The sequence below is a fragment of the Megalobrama amblycephala genome, linkage group LG13 (genome assembly GCF_018812025.1).
Source record: "Megalobrama amblycephala isolate DHTTF-2021 linkage group LG13, ASM1881202v1, whole genome shotgun sequence".
Taxonomy (NCBI): domain Eukaryota; kingdom Metazoa; phylum Chordata; class Actinopteri; order Cypriniformes; family Xenocyprididae; genus Megalobrama; species Megalobrama amblycephala.
The window spans coordinates 18,548,003-18,564,954 of record NC_063056.1 but is presented as its reverse complement, the minus strand read 5'-3'; the positions used below and the strand labels follow the sequence as shown (position 1 = coordinate 18,564,954).

The 16,952-nt window shown below is 34.5% G+C and overlaps 1 protein-coding gene and 13 non-coding genes across 14 annotated transcripts; 1 reads left to right on the top strand and 13 right to left on the bottom strand.

The window, feature by feature from the left end:
- Positions 1-179: 179 nt before the first annotated feature.
- LOC125244262 lies at positions 180-233 on the bottom strand. The gene has a single exon (XR_007179274.1). It is a non-coding gene; the product is annotated as a U7 small nuclear RNA (small nuclear RNA).
- A 1,385-nt stretch (positions 234-1,618) lies between these two features.
- Positions 1,619-16,869, top strand: tpi1b (triosephosphate isomerase 1b). The gene is made up of 7 exons (XM_048153631.1): positions 1,619-1,817; positions 3,933-4,056; positions 4,180-4,264; positions 6,388-6,520; positions 6,605-6,690; positions 6,791-6,878; positions 16,232-16,869. The coding sequence occupies exons 1-7, from the start codon at positions 1,706-1,708 to the stop codon at positions 16,348-16,350; spliced, it is 747 nt and encodes a 248-aa protein (XP_048009588.1). The 5' UTR covers positions 1,619-1,705; the 3' UTR covers positions 16,351-16,869.
- On the bottom strand, positions 5,744-5,799 carry LOC125244267. The gene has a single exon (XR_007179278.1). It is a non-coding gene; the product is annotated as a U7 small nuclear RNA (small nuclear RNA).
- Positions 7,616-7,669, bottom strand: LOC125244275. The gene has a single exon (XR_007179286.1). It is a non-coding gene; the product is annotated as a U7 small nuclear RNA (small nuclear RNA).
- LOC125244263 lies at positions 9,032-9,087 on the bottom strand. The gene has a single exon (XR_007179275.1). It is a non-coding gene; the product is annotated as a U7 small nuclear RNA (small nuclear RNA).
- Positions 9,560-9,613, bottom strand: LOC125244271. The gene has a single exon (XR_007179282.1). It is a non-coding gene; the product is annotated as a U7 small nuclear RNA (small nuclear RNA).
- LOC125244264 lies at positions 9,900-9,955 on the bottom strand. The gene has a single exon (XR_007179276.1). It is a non-coding gene; the product is annotated as a U7 small nuclear RNA (small nuclear RNA).
- Positions 10,501-10,556, bottom strand: LOC125244272. The gene has a single exon (XR_007179283.1). It is a non-coding gene; the product is annotated as a U7 small nuclear RNA (small nuclear RNA).
- LOC125244266 lies at positions 11,331-11,386 on the bottom strand. The gene has a single exon (XR_007179277.1). It is a non-coding gene; the product is annotated as a U7 small nuclear RNA (small nuclear RNA).
- LOC125244268 lies at positions 12,709-12,764 on the bottom strand. Its single transcript, XR_007179279.1, has one exon. It is a non-coding gene; the product is annotated as a U7 small nuclear RNA (small nuclear RNA).
- LOC125244270 lies at positions 13,323-13,376 on the bottom strand. Its single transcript, XR_007179281.1, has one exon. It is a non-coding gene; the product is annotated as a U7 small nuclear RNA (small nuclear RNA).
- Positions 13,680-13,735, bottom strand: LOC125244273. Its single transcript, XR_007179284.1, has one exon. It is a non-coding gene; the product is annotated as a U7 small nuclear RNA (small nuclear RNA).
- Positions 14,647-14,702, bottom strand: LOC125244269. The gene has a single exon (XR_007179280.1). It is a non-coding gene; the product is annotated as a U7 small nuclear RNA (small nuclear RNA).
- On the bottom strand, positions 15,464-15,519 carry LOC125244274. Its single transcript, XR_007179285.1, has one exon. It is a non-coding gene; the product is annotated as a U7 small nuclear RNA (small nuclear RNA).
- Positions 16,870-16,952: the final 83 nt, after the last annotated feature.

The window sequence follows — 16,952 nt, the reverse complement described above, 5'->3', positions numbered from 1 at the left end:
TGCATTTTTAACACTGATGTTTATTAGCATGCATTGTAATAAATACAAATACATATTAAATTGAATTGATACAGTCCACAATATCATCTCACAATTACACAAGTTACAAAGTACTCGCTTTATCTCATTATCAAATCTGAAACTACCCCTCGTTTATCTTACTTTTGACAATCAAAAAGGTGGGCTTCCCTTTAAGGGAAACCTGCTGGACAAATACTAAAAGAGCAAATTTCCATATTTTCTTGCACGAAGAAGCGTCCTGTTTACTTTCGACAGGCATATCGATTACGGTGACTACATAACTGGAGTAAAATGTAAAATCATTTATAGAGATATCAGAAGACCAATTAAACCTAAAATAATGGTTTCATTAATAAACGTTCGTGTACTTCATGCAATATTTTTTCTTTAAATAACTTAAAATAACAGAAAACGTCTTTAGCGAAAAGCATTGTGGGAATGCAAATTTAATCCCACCTCCAAAGACACACCGCCCCCTATTGGCCGATAGATTCGCTTTCTCCTCTTTCAGTATCAAAAGTAAAAGATTATAAGTGCAAGAATTAAAAATACTAAAATTATTTAAAAATATTCAGAGTCGCCCACACACCGATAATACGCCTCAGCCCATGTGAATGTGATTCCTTTCATCTCTATATCACTATAGAAAGCAGTGAATATTTTTATTGATTTTAAAGATGAACAAATAGTCAGTGGTTACATTAGGATAAACAATAAATAAAGACATTAAAATATAAATAAAACATTAAAATGTTTACAGATATTGACACATTTTTGCTTTCTTATTTTTTAAACTTGATATAGCCTAGTATGTGACCGTGAAACACAAAACCAGTCATAAGTCACACGGGTATATTTGTAGCAATAGCCAACAATACATTGTATGGATCACAATTATTGATTTTTCTTTTATGCCAAAAAAACATTAGGATATTAAGTAAAGATCATGTTCCATGATGATATTTTGTACATTTTCTACTGTAAATATATCAAACATGTATTTTTGTGAGTGGATATGCATTGTTAAGGACTTCATTTGGAAAACTTTAAAGGTGATTTTCTCAATATTTTGATTATTTTGCACCCTCAGACTCCAGATTTTCAAATAGTTGTATCTCAGGCAAATATTGTCCTATCCTAACAAACCATACATCAATGGAAAGCTTATTTAGTATTTATAAATCGCAATTAAAAAAAAAAAAATTGACCCTTATGACTGGTTTTGTGATCCAGGGTCACATATTAGATTTTGTTTAGGTATTGTTGTAATTTAGGTATTGTTGAACTTCTGACGTTCTGACTTCTGACAGGCTTATTTCTCCACATTTACATTTATTATGTATACTAAATTTAACTAATAGAAGTAGCGAATTATTTGGATTAATTAAATATTAAATATTAATATTATTCCCTATGATGAGCATGCCATAAACAAATGAACCAAATGAAACATTTCAAAGCACAGCCATGATGAACAGTGGATGCAGCTCACTCTCTCTCCTCTGATCAGAGCACATTCACGCGTGTCGTCTTCAGCCAATCGCAAGCGCCGGGGGGCGGGGCTTAGTCGCCAGCGCTATATAAACTCAAGCGGACTGAATTTCCTCGCTGTCTCTTCCACTGGAGGTCTTCCGTCTCTTTCCAACATCAAATATTTTCTGGTAAAAGCAACACTTTTGCAGTCATGAGTGGCCGGAAGTTTTTCGTCGGTGGCAACTGGAAACTGAACGGCGACAAAAAGAGCATTGAAGAGCTCGCCAACACATTGAATAGCGCCAAACTCAACCCAGACACCGGTGAGAATTTCATTCAGTTTCCTCTTCAGCACAATCACACGCCGTTGCAAACACAGGCCTTTTGGGGTTGTGCAACCCGCTGCATTGACCCTGAAATGACATTCACGCGGGACTTTTGACAGCTGCCATCGCCTTTAAGCGCATCACTAACAGGCTCTTATCGTTGTAGTTATTTAATATGGTAACAGCTCCGTTTTCTACAGGGTAAATCATTCTATTGCTTGTAACTATCTTGATTAATCTTGTAGACATGTGTCTTGCATAAACTGTGCCCAAACGTTTAAACCAGTTGCTGTTGTAATTCTGTATCAAAGAGTAGATTGCACGTCGTTTTGTGAATGAATGATGCTGATTTTGTGTCGTGACTCAAGGGTTAAGCTCGGGATGGGTGTGTGATTTCCAGCACGTAGCCACCGAGTGCATGTTCAAAGCCTGTCAAATCAAATGACAGGATGAGTGAGATGCTCGGTCTATCAGAAAAACTGTACTATATTAGCTCATGCTATTTCTTTATATATATATATATATATATATATATATATATATATATATATATATATATATATATATATATATATATATATATATATATATATATATATATATATATATATATATATATATATATATGACACTGGAAAAACAACTATAGTAGTTACGCATTTTGAGTGATTAATGAACTCTGTTTCCGCTATTCAGTGTGACGCAAACCTGCATCACTCTCCGAGGTTTTCCAGGGCTTTATTTGAGAATCCAGACAGAGTTGATCTGTCAGTGGCACAACTGTGGACTTTGAATCGGTATAGTCCAAAAGTCACGCTGCTTGTGTGTCGCCTGTTTCATTCATGGTCTGAAACCCGAGAGAAGCGCTTGACTGGCAAAGGTCAAGGGTCAGACTGTCATATATCGGACTAGCTTTTGCCTTTTTGCTTTACTTCATGGCCTGTGTAGTATGCAGTCATATGAGTAACTTTTCCTTTGACCTTTTATCAAGGCGACGAAGCGCCAGATATGCCTGCCCTTTACAGTGAGTTTAATTTAGGCTGACCCAAGATAATTTTACAGTATAAATGCCACCTCCAATGGTGATGCAGTCTAGCCTTAAAAATCATACGAACACTGTAAAACCTGACATATAAAACAATAGTAAGAAAAACAGTTTATTGAACCTTTTAGACAAAATATTTTTAAAAATGTATCATATTTCATACATCAGGCTTCTATGGCTAATATAGTATGATATAGTGAGAATATTGAATATACTTGAGGAGAAAGTTTTATTCAGAGGCCCAAACTGAGCAAAAACATGCAATTTGGTGAAGATGTTATTTATATGGCTAAAAAGTGAGAAGAAATTCTGTTAGCTTGTAACGTAATTCAATGAATTTATTTTATAAAAGCAAAGCATAACCGACTACTTGCATAAAATGCATATAAATATCAATTGTCACTCTGTATCTTCCAATAATATCTTAGAAAGATGATATTTAAATGCTTAGTTTTATCATCAAAGCTGTAGTTTGTATTGTGGGGAGCAAAACATAATGCAATGCAGTGATGTACAAATAAATGTTCCTCAAAAGCCTGTTGTTTCATATATGATGCATGATATTTTTAAAAGGAAAAAAGATGTATGGATAATCAAGTCTATCTTGAAAGATTTCACAGCAAAAAGACACTCGTGCCATGACCGGAAGGTGGATATTTTTACAATTATACTAACAGGTCTTTTACTTGCTAAAAAAATATGAACTTTTAATCAGAGATCAGAAGGCATGTAGTAGATTGTGTACAAGTGCTTTTTCAGTAAAGTTTTGATGTTGATAATTTAGAGGCCTTAGAAATCCATGTGTCAAATATGATACAACAGGCTTTATAGGGTTAAAATCTGTCCATATTTTCCTGAACTTCGCTTACACTTTCCTGAACTTTGCTTTCCATCTTGCAGTGTTCTTGAGCATGATTGTCCTGTCGGTAATCTGAATGGTTAAATGTCCGGGACATTAACATCTATTTGTTAGTGACATGACAGCAGTCATGGTGGTCTGTCACATTAAAAAAAAGCACTGCAGTAACAATTTAGGATGTTTTCTAACCCGTTTGCTTTTTTGACAGATGTTGTGTGTGGAGCCCCATCCATCTACCTCGACTTCGCCAGGTCCAAGCTGAATCCTAACATTGAGGTGGCTGCACAGAACTGCTACAAGGTTGCAAAGGGAGCCTTCACCGGAGAGATCAGGTACACATCAACCCGTTTACAGTCTAGAAAGACAGTAAATAAAAATGAAAATGAAAATATATAGCCCTTTTTTCTGTTTTTACTCATATTTGTCACAATAAAAGATCCATCTTATTCTTTCAGCCCAGCGATGATTAAGGACTGTGGAGTGAAATGGGTGATTCTGGGACACTCTGAGAGACGTCATGTGTTTGGAGAGAGTGATGAGGTAACTCGGTGCCTTACATGTTATAGAAAACCCTATTTTAATTATAGAATAAATCAGCAGCTGTAGTAGAGTAGTGAATGTAGTACTCCATGTGTTTGAGCAATCTTTTCTTGTGCATAATTTCATTAGTGTATTTGATTTAAGTGTAATGTGTTGACTTTGGAAAAGCTACACTAAAACCATGTGTTTTACCGCCCCCTTGTGTGTAGATTGATTTGTAGCAGCTGTACTGTTCTATACATATCAATGTTTAAGCACATACCGTATAAAACATAGTGCTCAGTTATGGATACAGTTTCCTTCTCTTTAGATAAAACCACAAAATATACATTGCATAAGCATTTTAAAAGTGAACTTTCTTTAAAGAAGATATTTGGGGGGAGGAGTCATTTTTAAGAAAATCTACTGTTTTTCTAATCCCACCCATTACTTTGAATGAGTATCTCACTTGTGGTGACTGAAACAAACAAGGTGAATGGAAGTTAAAGTGCCCTTATTATGCTATTTTAAAGGTTCCAGTTTTGTTTTGTAGGTCTCCTACAATAGGTTTACAAGCATTCAGAGTTCAAAAAAACACTTTAATTTTCTCATTGTATACATTGCACAGCACCTCATTTCTCTGCTCTGATTGGTCAGATGGCAGTCTGTTGATTGGTTGACTTCTTACAGCATATGTAGGAAACAAAACGCCTATTGTCATATCTGAATTTCAGCTCCAGAGGCTTCCACACTATTTGATACACAGTGGGCCTCATTTATAAAGTGTGTGTACACACAGATTTGATCTTAGAGTGTGTGTACGCTTAAATCCACGCTAACGCTCATATTATAAAAACAGTCTTTGACGTGGAAAAGGGCTTAGAGCAGATGTACGCACTTTTCCTTTTCAGATTACTGCAGGTTTTTGGAAATCTAAGCTATTTTTACAGCTCACCAAGGATTTGGACAGTGACTGGTGATCATTTATATGCAAATGACATTAATTAGGTGTCATTTAAAACACTGAGAACTGAAGCCATTCAGTGCGCAAGTTCAAAATTATTTGCGATTTACAGATTTCACATCTGAAAGAGGTGTACGCTTGTTTTCTCTGTGTATGTTCATTCTATGAATCGCACATACGCACAACGGAGAAATGATCGTAAGATCAAATTTTAGACGGTTTCTGTGCATCATTTTATAAAAGAGGCCCAGTGATATGAACAGTGGTGTCGATATTTCCATTATAATTCCAGTATGAGTCCTCATTGTTTGAAAGTGCATGCAAAGTGGATTCACAGCGCTGAAAACAGCATCTTCTTGACATGTCGACAACACGAACCAAACTATTCCAGGCCTCAGCTACAACTACAGTGTTTGAGGATGGTTCAATGTAGACATTCAAGAGCAGCCAATGAAAACCATAGGCTGGCATAATGCAAATTTGTCACATTTTTACTTTTAAAATATTCCTAGACATATTTCTTTTAACCATTATGAAAGGGCTTCCTTTTATAGAAAACCTACTAGACAAATACTAAAAGAGCAAATTTCTAACTACTAATTGTGCAGCGAAGTCTCCCATCAATTTGAGTGGGTACCTCACTGGTGGTGACTGAGTCTTGCATATGTTTTAGCAGCATTTGAACAATTGAAAGGCATTATGGGTATGCAAATTTGAACAGCCCATACAATCCTCTCACCTCCTATACTCCTGCCCATACTGTCTCTGGACATAAACGTATACAGCAATGGGGTAAATGTAGCACTGTGTTTGTGGTAGTACATTTCTTTGAACAGAAAAATTACAAAAACATTCTTATGATTTAATTATTACTTTCGTGGTTAAAAATCAACTATTATGGATATGCAGATTTGACATGCATAATTTCTGAATGAGAATTTTTACGAAAATAATGGAATTTAACAGAATTTAATAGATATTATTTAGATATCATTAGACACTTTAAACATAATGACAGAAATTACATTTAGTACGTCTAGTAATAATAATGAAATAAGAAAATAAGAAACATTTAAATTTAAGTTTAAAGCATATACTGGTCTCATAAAAGGTCACCATTTCACTTAATAAATCATAAGAACTTTCTGATCTCCCTCTTTGAATGTATTTTTTCTGATAGTTGATTGGACAGAAGGTCGCTCATGCTCTTGAGAGCGGTTTGGGTGTGATCGCCTGCATCGGTGAGAAGCTGGACGAGAGGGAGGCCGGAATCACAGAGAAAGTTGTTTTTGCGCAGACCAAGTTCATTGCAGGTATCTTTCAATTTAGTGAAGTGTGTATGTGTGTGTAAAATTAATCATTCCTTGTATTTAAAATAAGACTATCATCTATTTTAGATAATGTCAAGGATTGGAGCAAAGTGGTCCTTGCTTATGAGCCTGTTTGGGCCATTGGCACTGGAAAAACTGCATCGCCCCAACAGGTACAGACGAGCCGTTTGGATTAGAACATGGAGGCTTTTCATACATATTGCCTGGTTTCAATTACCTCAGTGACTCAGTCTCTTTCTGCTGTTCTTACAGGCTCAGGAGGTACATGACAAGCTCAGGCAGTGGATGAAGGCCAACGTCTCAGAGGCTGTTGCCAGCTCTGTCAGAATCATTTATGGAGGTCAGTCCTCTAAATTTTGCCATCTTTTTCCTCATAGAACAATACACATGTAAACAATATAATATAATATAATATAATATAATATAATATAATATAATATAATATAATATAATATAATATAATATAATATAATATATACTCATCACTTTCAATAGGTAGACCAATGATGGTGACTGAACCAAGTTAAAGATAATTTTGTAGCCAACACTTAATTGGTTAAATTAAATTTGTTAAACAGGTTATATCAAATATTTCACTTGATATTACTTAATACTGAATAACCTCCCAGCCACTGCTTATGAATGTGTAAGAATGTAAATAAAGAACTGGAGAATTTATAGTGGACTGCTGTGCCAATGTAACCCATACACATACTGACATGACGCTAGTGCCATGTATTACTGTAAGCACTGGTTACTTTATGGTTGTTTGGGAAAGTTTATAGTTCATTCTGGTTTATATTCACTTCAGTGTTTATATAGAAACATTAAGTAGGGATTTATTATAGTCATCCCACACAACTACATAAACACACATAAAAACTGTATGTTTTAGCGAACTCTTGACAAAAGTGTATATAGTAACAACATTCAGTTGTTTATAATCAAAATTGTCCTGTGAATAAAGCATGTCATATTGTTACAAAATGTTACATTTAAAGTAGATGTAAATCTTTGCTCTAGTCTAACTTCATTTTCAGCCAAACTTTAAATAAATCTTTCTTTTAACAAGTATGAAGGAGTTTCCTTTTAAAGGAAACCTACTGGACAAATACTAAAAGAGCAAATTTCCACCATATTTTGGTGCAGTGAAGCTCCCCATCAGTGTGTGTGGATTCCTCACTCGTGGTGACTGAAGTGATGAGGTTGTGATTGACGTTTAATGACAGCAATGTTGCATTAAACTGTTTAAAATGTGCATCATGAATTAATGAATATTGCTTCACTTACAGTGTTTTTTTTGTTTTGTTTTTTTGTTTTTTTTTCCAAAAATAGCAAGTTATGTAGTATTCCACTCTTATCCATAGTAACATCTGAACCGCTTAAAGTGAAAGGCATTATGGGTAGCAAATTTGAATAAGTCTCCCAAGACTGATTCTAGATAATAAATATTATTGCTTTTTAGTACATACATGCATGGATGTTTGACTGTTGCTAAACCCTTTAAAACAAACAAAACTATTTTTTTAACCAATATGAAGGAGTATCCTTTTAAAGAACAACAACTAGACAAATAATAAAACAGAATTTTTCAACTAATCTTTGTTGCTGTGATCCTCTCCCATGACTGTGAGTATCTCACTCATGTGACTGAAGGAAAAAACTTCATCCACTAGTACTAATTATTAGTGATGGCCGATTTCGAAACACTGCTTCATGAAGCTCCATGAATCTTTTGTTTCGAATCAGTGATTCGGAGCGTGTATCAAACTGCTAAAGTCATGTGATTTTAGTAAACGAGGCTTCGTTACGTCATCACTGTTTCGAAACGGTTCGAAATTTCAATGGTTCACCGATAGAGGGCGATGATAAAGTGAACCCATGAATCATGCTGATTTACTGAGAACTATTGAACAAATGTTTAGGGCTTTACCCTATGGTTTTGCCTGATCTCCGATCAGTTTTATACATTTATAGATGTTTTAATTATACATTAGAATAATTAAAATTAATAATGGTAGTTATTAATCTCTTATTGGCCTGTTTAGCTTGAGCCATGGAACAAAGAAACAAGCCTTTAAAATTGATAAAAGAACACATATTATACAGACACTCTATATTTAATCTTATTAGATGATTAGTTAATTACATTTGATTGATTTTACTTTCAATAAAACTTTTGCAATACATTTGTTAAAGGGTATTTTTAATGCATGTTTGGCCTGAGTTTTGTTGCATTTCCTCTGTTCTGACCACTAGGGGTCACCATGGAGACGGGTGTCAGATTGTTTCGAAGCCTCAAATCATTACGGCACATTTGCTTCAACTGTTTCAGTGTTTCACGAAGCCTCGATCTGCCCATCACTACTAATTATACATACTATATCTAAACAAAGTATCGCCATTTATGGTACTTTAATACTACTTCTCTTTTCTAAATATCAAGTTTAAACTTTAAACTATTTTAAGATATCTGTCATTTAACTAGTATGAATGGGCTTTCTTTTATAGAAAACCTACTGGACAAATACTAAAAGAGCAAAATTCTAGCTAATTATTGTTCCCTGAATGTCTCCCATCGATTTGAACGAGTATCTCACTGATGGTGGCTGAAGCAAACAAGACTAAGTTCAACATGTGAATGTTATTATGCAAATGTAAACACCCCCCCACCAATGTTACCTGCTAATTACACATACTGTTTCTGGACAAGAGTTTTTATGATGGTACCTGAGCAATGAGTTAAAATACCACCACATGTAGAACTCTAATATTATTTCACTAAAAACACCATCAAACTTTCACAATATTTATTTCAACAGTTATAAAAGAGCTTGCTTTTAAAAGAAACCTGCTAGACAAATACTAAGAGTAAAATTTTAGCCAGTTGTAGTGAAGTGAAATCTATTCCATCATAACACAAAATAACATTATTTGCGTAGCTGTAATGGTAATCCATTCTGAAACTTCAAGTACAAACTTTCAAAATATTCCAAGATATTTTTCTTTTAACAGTTATGAATGGGCTTTCTTTTATAGAAAACCTACTGGACAAATACTAAAAGAGCAAATTTCCAACTAATCATTGTTCACTGAATGTCTCCCATCGATTTGAACGAGTATCTCACTGATGGTGGCTGAAGCAAACAAGACTTAGTTCAACGTGTGAACGTTATTATGCAAATTTAAACACACCCCCACCAATGTTACCTGCTAATTAGACATACTGTTTCTAGACAAGAGTTTTTATGATGGTACCTGAGCATTGAGTTAAAATACCACCACATGTTGAGCTATAATATTATTTCACTTTTAAAATTTCAAGCTCAAACTTCTATGATCTTTTTTTCAACAGTTATGAATGGGTTTTCTTTTAGAGAAAACCTACTAGACAAATACTAAAAGAGCAAATTTCTAGCTAATCATTATTCACTGAATCTCTCCCATCAATTTGAACGACTATCTCACTCACGGTGAGTGAAGCAAACAAGACCAAGTACAACACGTGAAAGGCATTATTATGCAAATTTACGAGCTCATTGCGTTCAAGTTTCGAAATGGGAGGGTGTTCATGTGCAATTTTTACTTAGGAAACTCGTTTATAATAATTCTGAGAGCATGTGAAGGCAGCATAATTACACATACTGTTCTGGACAAGAGTTTTTATGATGGTACCTGAGCAATGAGTTAAAATAACCACACGTAGAGCTGTAATATTACTTCACTATGAAAAACCATGCTCAAACTCCCTTCTTTATTTCAATAGTTATAAAAGAGCTTCATTTTAAAGGAAACCTACTGGGAAAAAAAACAAAGTAGGAAATTTCTATCTGGTTGTTGTGAAATGAGACCTCTTCCATCACAACAACACCATATAATACCATTTACATGACTATAATAATATCTCACTCTTAAACAGTTCAAAATATTCAAAGAGACCTTTTTTTTTTCAACAGTTATGAATGGGCTTTCTTTTATAGAAAACCTACTAGACAAATAGTGAAAGAGCAAATTTCTAGCTAATCGTTGTTCTCTGAATCTCTCCCATCGATTTGAATGACTATCTCACTGATGGTGACTGAAGCAAACAAACAAGACTAAGTTCAACACGTGAAAGGCATTACTATGTAAATTTAAACACACCCCCATCAACGTTACCTGATGCTAATTAGAGTTTTTGTGATGGCACATGAGCAATAAGTTAAAATACCACCACATGTAGAACTACAATATTTCATTTTAAAAATTCAAGCTCAAACTTCCATGATATTTTCATTTTTTTAAACACTTGCAGTCTGTATAATTCATAAGCACAACTTCATTCTTTATAAATCTCTCCAACAGTGTGTAATGTTAGCTTTAGCCACGGAGCACTATCAAACTCGTTCAGAATCAAATGTAAACATCCAAATAAATACTATACTCGCATGATTTGATGTATGCATGCAGCATGCATGACGAACACTTTGTAAAGATCCATTTTGAGGGTTATATTAGCTGTGTGAATTTTACGCTGTTTAAGGCAAGCATGAGCTCCGGGGGCGGGGAGCACGAGAATTAAAGGGGCCACAACCTGAATCGGTGCATTTCTAATTATGCCCCAAAATAGGCAGTTAAAAAAATGTATGGGGTATTTTGAGATGAAACTTCACAAACACATTCAGGAAACACCTTAGACTTATATTACATCTTGTAAAGAAATGTTTGATAACACCTTTAAGAATTCAAGCTTAAACTTCCACAATATTTTGAAAGAAAAAAAAAAAAAAAAACTTTCTTTCAACAGTTATGAATGGGCTTTCTTTTATAGAAAACCTACTGGACAAATACTAAAAGAGCAAATTTCTAGCTAATCATTGTTCACTGAATCTCTCCCTTCAATTTGAATGACTATCTCACTCATGGTGACTGAAGCAAACAAGACCAAGTACAACACGTGAAAGGCATTATTATGCAAATTTAAACACACCCCCATCAACGTTACATGCTACTAATTAGAGTTTTTGTGATGGCACATGAGCAATAAGTTAAAGGTGGCCTAGAATTAAAAATTGAATTTATCTCGGCATAGTTGAATAACAAGAGTTCAGTACATGGAAATGACATACAGTGAGTCTCAAACTCCATTGTTTCCTCCTTGTGTAAATATCATTTGTTTAAAAGACCTCCGAAGAACAGGCGAATCTCAACATAACACCGACTGTTACGTAACAGTCGGGATCATTAATATGTACGCCCCCAATATTTGCATATGCCAGCCATTCAAGACATTACACAAGCCAGTATTAACGTCTAGATGTGCACAGCTGAATCATCAGAATAGGTAAGCAAGCAAGAACAACCAAGAAAAATGGCAGAAGGAGCAATAATAACTGTCATGATCCATGATATCATGATATTTTTAGTAATATTTGTGAATTGTCTTTCTAAATGTTTTGTTAGCATGTTGCTAATGTACTGTTAAATGTGGTTAAAGTTACCATTGTTTATTACTGTATTCACGGAGACAAGAGCCGTCACTATTTTCATTTTTAAACACTTGCAGTCTGTATAATTCATAAACACATCTTCATTCTTTATAAATCTCTCCAACAGTGTAGCATTAGCCTGTTAGCCACGGAGCACTATCAAACTCATTCAGAATCAAATGTAAACATCCAAATAAATACTATACTTAGGCGATTAGACATGTTGCATGACGAACACTTTGTAAAGATCCATTTTGAGGGTTATATTAGCTGTGTGAACTTTATGCTGTTTAAGGCAAGCGCGAGCTCCGTGGGCGGGAAGCATGAATCGGGGTATTTTGGGGGTATTTTGAGCTGAAACTTCAGACACATTCAGGGGACACCTTATACTTGCGTTACATCTTGTAAAAAATGTTCAATCAATTTGAATGACTATCTCACTCATGGTGACTGAAGCAAACAAGACCAAGTACAACACGTGAAAGGCATTATTATGCAAATTTAAACACACCCCCATCAACGTTACATGCTACTAATTACATATACTGTTTCTGGATACGATTTTTTATGATGACATATGAGCAGTAAGTTAAAATACCACCACATGTAGAACTGTAATATTTAATATTTTAAGAATTCAAGCTTAAACTTACACAATATTTCCCCCCAAAAAATAAAAAATCTTTTTTTCAACAGTTATGAATGGGTTTTCTTTTAGAGAAAACCTACTAGACAAATACTGAAAGAGCAAATTTCTAGCTAATCATTGTTCACTGAATCTCTTCCATCAATTTGAACGACTATCTCACTCACGGTGAGTGAAGCAAACAAGACCAAGTACAACACGTGAAAGGCATTATTATGCAAATTTACGAGCTCATTGCGTTCAAGTTTCGAAATGGGAGGGTGTTCATGTGCAATTTTTACTTAGGAAACTCGTTTATAATAATTCTGAGAGCATGTGAAGGCAGCATAATTACACATACTGTTCTGGACAAGAGTTTTTATGATGGTACCTGAGCAATGAGTTAAAATAACCACACGTAGAGCTGTAATATTACTTCACTAAAAAACACCATCAAACTTTCACAATATTTATTTCAACAGTTATAAAAGAGCTTGCTTTTTAAAAAAAAAAAAAAAAACCTACTGGACAAATACTAAGAGTAAATTTTTAGCCTGTTGTAGTGAAGTTAAATCTATTCCATCATAACACAAAATAACATTAATTGCGTAGCTGTAATGGTAATCCATTCTGAAACTTCAAGTACAAACTTTCAAAATATTCCAAGATATTTTTCTTTTAACAGTTATGAATGGGCTTTCTTTTATAGAAAACCTACTGGACAAATACTAAAAGAGCAAATTTCCAACTAATCATTGTTCACTGAATCTCTCCCATCGATTTGAACGAGTATCTCACTGATGGTGGCTGAAGCAAACAAGACTTAGTTCAACGTGTGAACGTTATTATGCATATTTAAACACCCCCCCCACCAATGTTACCTGCTAATTAGACATACTGTTTCTGGACAAGAGTTTTTATGATGGTACATGAGCAATGAGTTAAAATACCACCACATGTTGAGCTATAATATTACTTCACTTTTAAAAATTCAAGCTCAAATTTCCATGATATTTAAAAATAAAAATCTTTCTTTCAACAGTTATGAATGGGCTTTCTTTTAAAGAAAACCTACTAGACAAATACTGAAAGAGTGAATTTCTAGCTAATCATTGTTCACTGAATCTCTTCCATCAATTTGAACGACTATCTCACTCATGGTGACTGAAGCAAACAAGACCAAGTACAACACGTGAAAGGCATTATTATGCAAATTTAAACACACCCCCACCAACGTTACATGCTATTAATTACATATACTGTTTCTGGATAAGATTTTTTGTGATGGCATATGAGCAGTAAGTTAAAATACCACCACATGTAGAACTGTAATATTTAATATTTTAAAGGTGCCATCGAATGGAAAATATCATGATATTTTTAGTGATATTTGTATATTGTCTTTCTGAATGTTTTGTTAGCATGGTCCTAATGTACTGTTAAATGTGGTTAAAGTTACCATTGTTTATTACTATATTCACGGAGACAAGAGCCGTCGCTATTTTCATTTTTAAACACTTGCAGTCTGTATAATTCATAAACGCAACTTCATTCTTTATAAATCTCTCCAACAGTGTGTAACGTTAGCTTTAGCCACGGAGCACTATCAAACTAATTCAGAATCAAATGTAAACATCCAAATAAATACTATACTCGCATGATTTGATGTATGCATGCAGCATGCATGACGAACACTTTGTAAAGATCCATTTTGAGGGTTATATTAGCTGTGTGAATTTTATTCTGTTTAAGGCAAGCACGAGCTCCGGGGGCGGGGAGCACGAGAATTAAAGGGGCCGCAACCTGAATCGATGCATTTCTAATTATGCCCCAAAATAGGCAGTTAAAAAAATCTATGGGGTATTTTGAGCTGAAACTTCACAAACACATTCAGGGGACACCTTAGACTTATATTACATCTTGTAAAGAAATGTTTGATAGCACCTTTTATAATTCAAGCTTAAACTTCCACAATATTTCGAAAAAAAAAAAAATCTTTCTTTCAACAGTTATGAATGGGCTTTCTTTTATAGAAAACCTCCTGGACAAATACTAAAAGAGCAAATTTCTAGCTAATCATTGTTCACTGAATCTCTCCCATCAATTTGAATAACTATCTCACTTATGGTGACTGAAGCAAACAAACAAGACTAAGTTCAACACGTGAAAGGCATTACTATGTAAATTTAAACACACCCCCATCAACGTTACCTGATGCTAATTAGAGTTTTTGTGATGGCACATGAGCAATAAGTTAAAATACCACCACATGTAGAACTACAATATTTCATTTTAAAAATTCAAGCTCAAACTTCCATGATATTTTCATTTTTTTAAACACTTGCAGTCTGTATAATTCATAAGCACAACTTCATTCTTTATAAATCTCTCCAACAGTGTGTAATGTTAGCTTTAGCCACAGAGCACTATCAAACTCGTTCAGAATCAAATGTAAACATCCAAATAAATACTATACTTAGGCGATTAGATATGTTGCATGACGAACATTTTGTAAAGATCCATTTTGAGGGTTATATTAGCTGTGTGAACTTTATGCTGTTTAAGGCAAGCGCGAGCTCCGTGGGCGGGGAGCACGAGAATTAAAGGGGCTGCAGCATGAATCGGGGTATTTTGGGGGTATTTTGAGCTGAGACTTCAGACACATTCAGGGGACACCTTATACTTGCATTACATCTTGTAAAAAAAAAAAACGTTCAATGGCACCTTTAAAATACCACCACATGTAGAACTACAATATTATTTCATTTTAAAAATTCAAGCTCAAACTTTCATGATATTTAAAAATAAAAATCTTTCTTTCAACAGTTATGAATGGGTTTTCTTTAATAGAAAACCTACTAGACAAATACTAAAAGAGTGAATTTCTAGCTAATCATTGTTCACTGAATCTCTTCCATCAATTTGAACGACTATCTCACTCATGGTTACTGAAGCAAACAAGACCAAGTACAACATGTGAAAGGCATTATTATGCAAATTTAAACACACCCCCATCAATGTTACCTGCTACTAATGCTGCCCTCACATGTTATCGGAAATTTGATAATTCCCACTTCTGAAGTCATGATTACGAGATGAGAGACTGAAACAAACAAGATTGTTCAATGTGTGAAAGGCATTATTATGCAATTTAAACATGCCCCCAAAATATGTCACGCCCTACTAATTACATGTACTGTTTCTCAACAAGTTTTTATGTTAGCATATAAACAAGATAAAAAAAATAATGCCATGCATAGAGAAATTCCACTGATGTGAAACATCCAACTTGGACAATATTTCAAGAAATATTTTTCACCAAATATAGTTTTTTTTTGTTTGTTTGTTTTTTGTTTTTTTTTATTCCCTAAGAGTGTTCCAACATGATAGCAGTGTAATTTATTCTTATAAACTGATGAAGCTGTGCTTATTTTAGGGCACTTAGTGAATGGTTTGCTTTACTTTTTGGAAGATTAAGACATTTTCTAAGCAACAGCAGATCCAAATATCATCAGCAATAAAAAATATTTTATGTTTGCTGCTCTTTATATAAAAAAGTCTTGGTGAAAATGTAACCTTTTTTATGGTCTACCATTTCAGGGTCTGTCACCGGAGGGACCTGCAAGGAGCTTGCTTCTCAGAAAGACGTGGATGGCTTCCTGGTGGGCGGCGCTTCCCTGAAACCAGAGTTTATCGACATTATTAATGCGAAAGCATAAAGAGCTGAAACCATCATCTATCTAAACTTTAGGGCTTAGGTCTGCTCCCAAATCCTGCTCTTCTTTAGAAAGTGTTATTGTGGTTTTGTTGCTATTGTTTCACTTTTGTTTTTTGTATTGTTATTATAAAGGGACAGATTGATACAAACTTAAAAACTCAAGGGTTTTATTCCACTGAAATGCGTGCAACTGAGTGTCTAAACCCTCCTATTTGTGTAGTGAAGTACAGGACTGTAATTAGAACCATCATGGGGCTTTAGGGCCCACGCCTTTACTTGAATAATGTTTACCAACATTCTTGTGTACACGGTGTCAAAAATACGATGAAGTCAATCAACCTCAGCATCTTTTTAATTCAAGTGAAACTACTTTCCATGAATGTGGTTGTCCTGATGTTTTCCTGTCCCTCAAAGAGAGTCTCTGACTGGCCTGTCGCAAAGGTGCTCATATGTAATAACCAACATTATTTGGTATAAAGGATAAGACAGAAATATTCTAATAAATGTTTCAGAAACAGTACTAATTTTACTGTTGTCTCAAGTTATTTTACTGGAACATTCTGCATAATTACATTTTTGTAGCCACAAACACATACCTTTAGT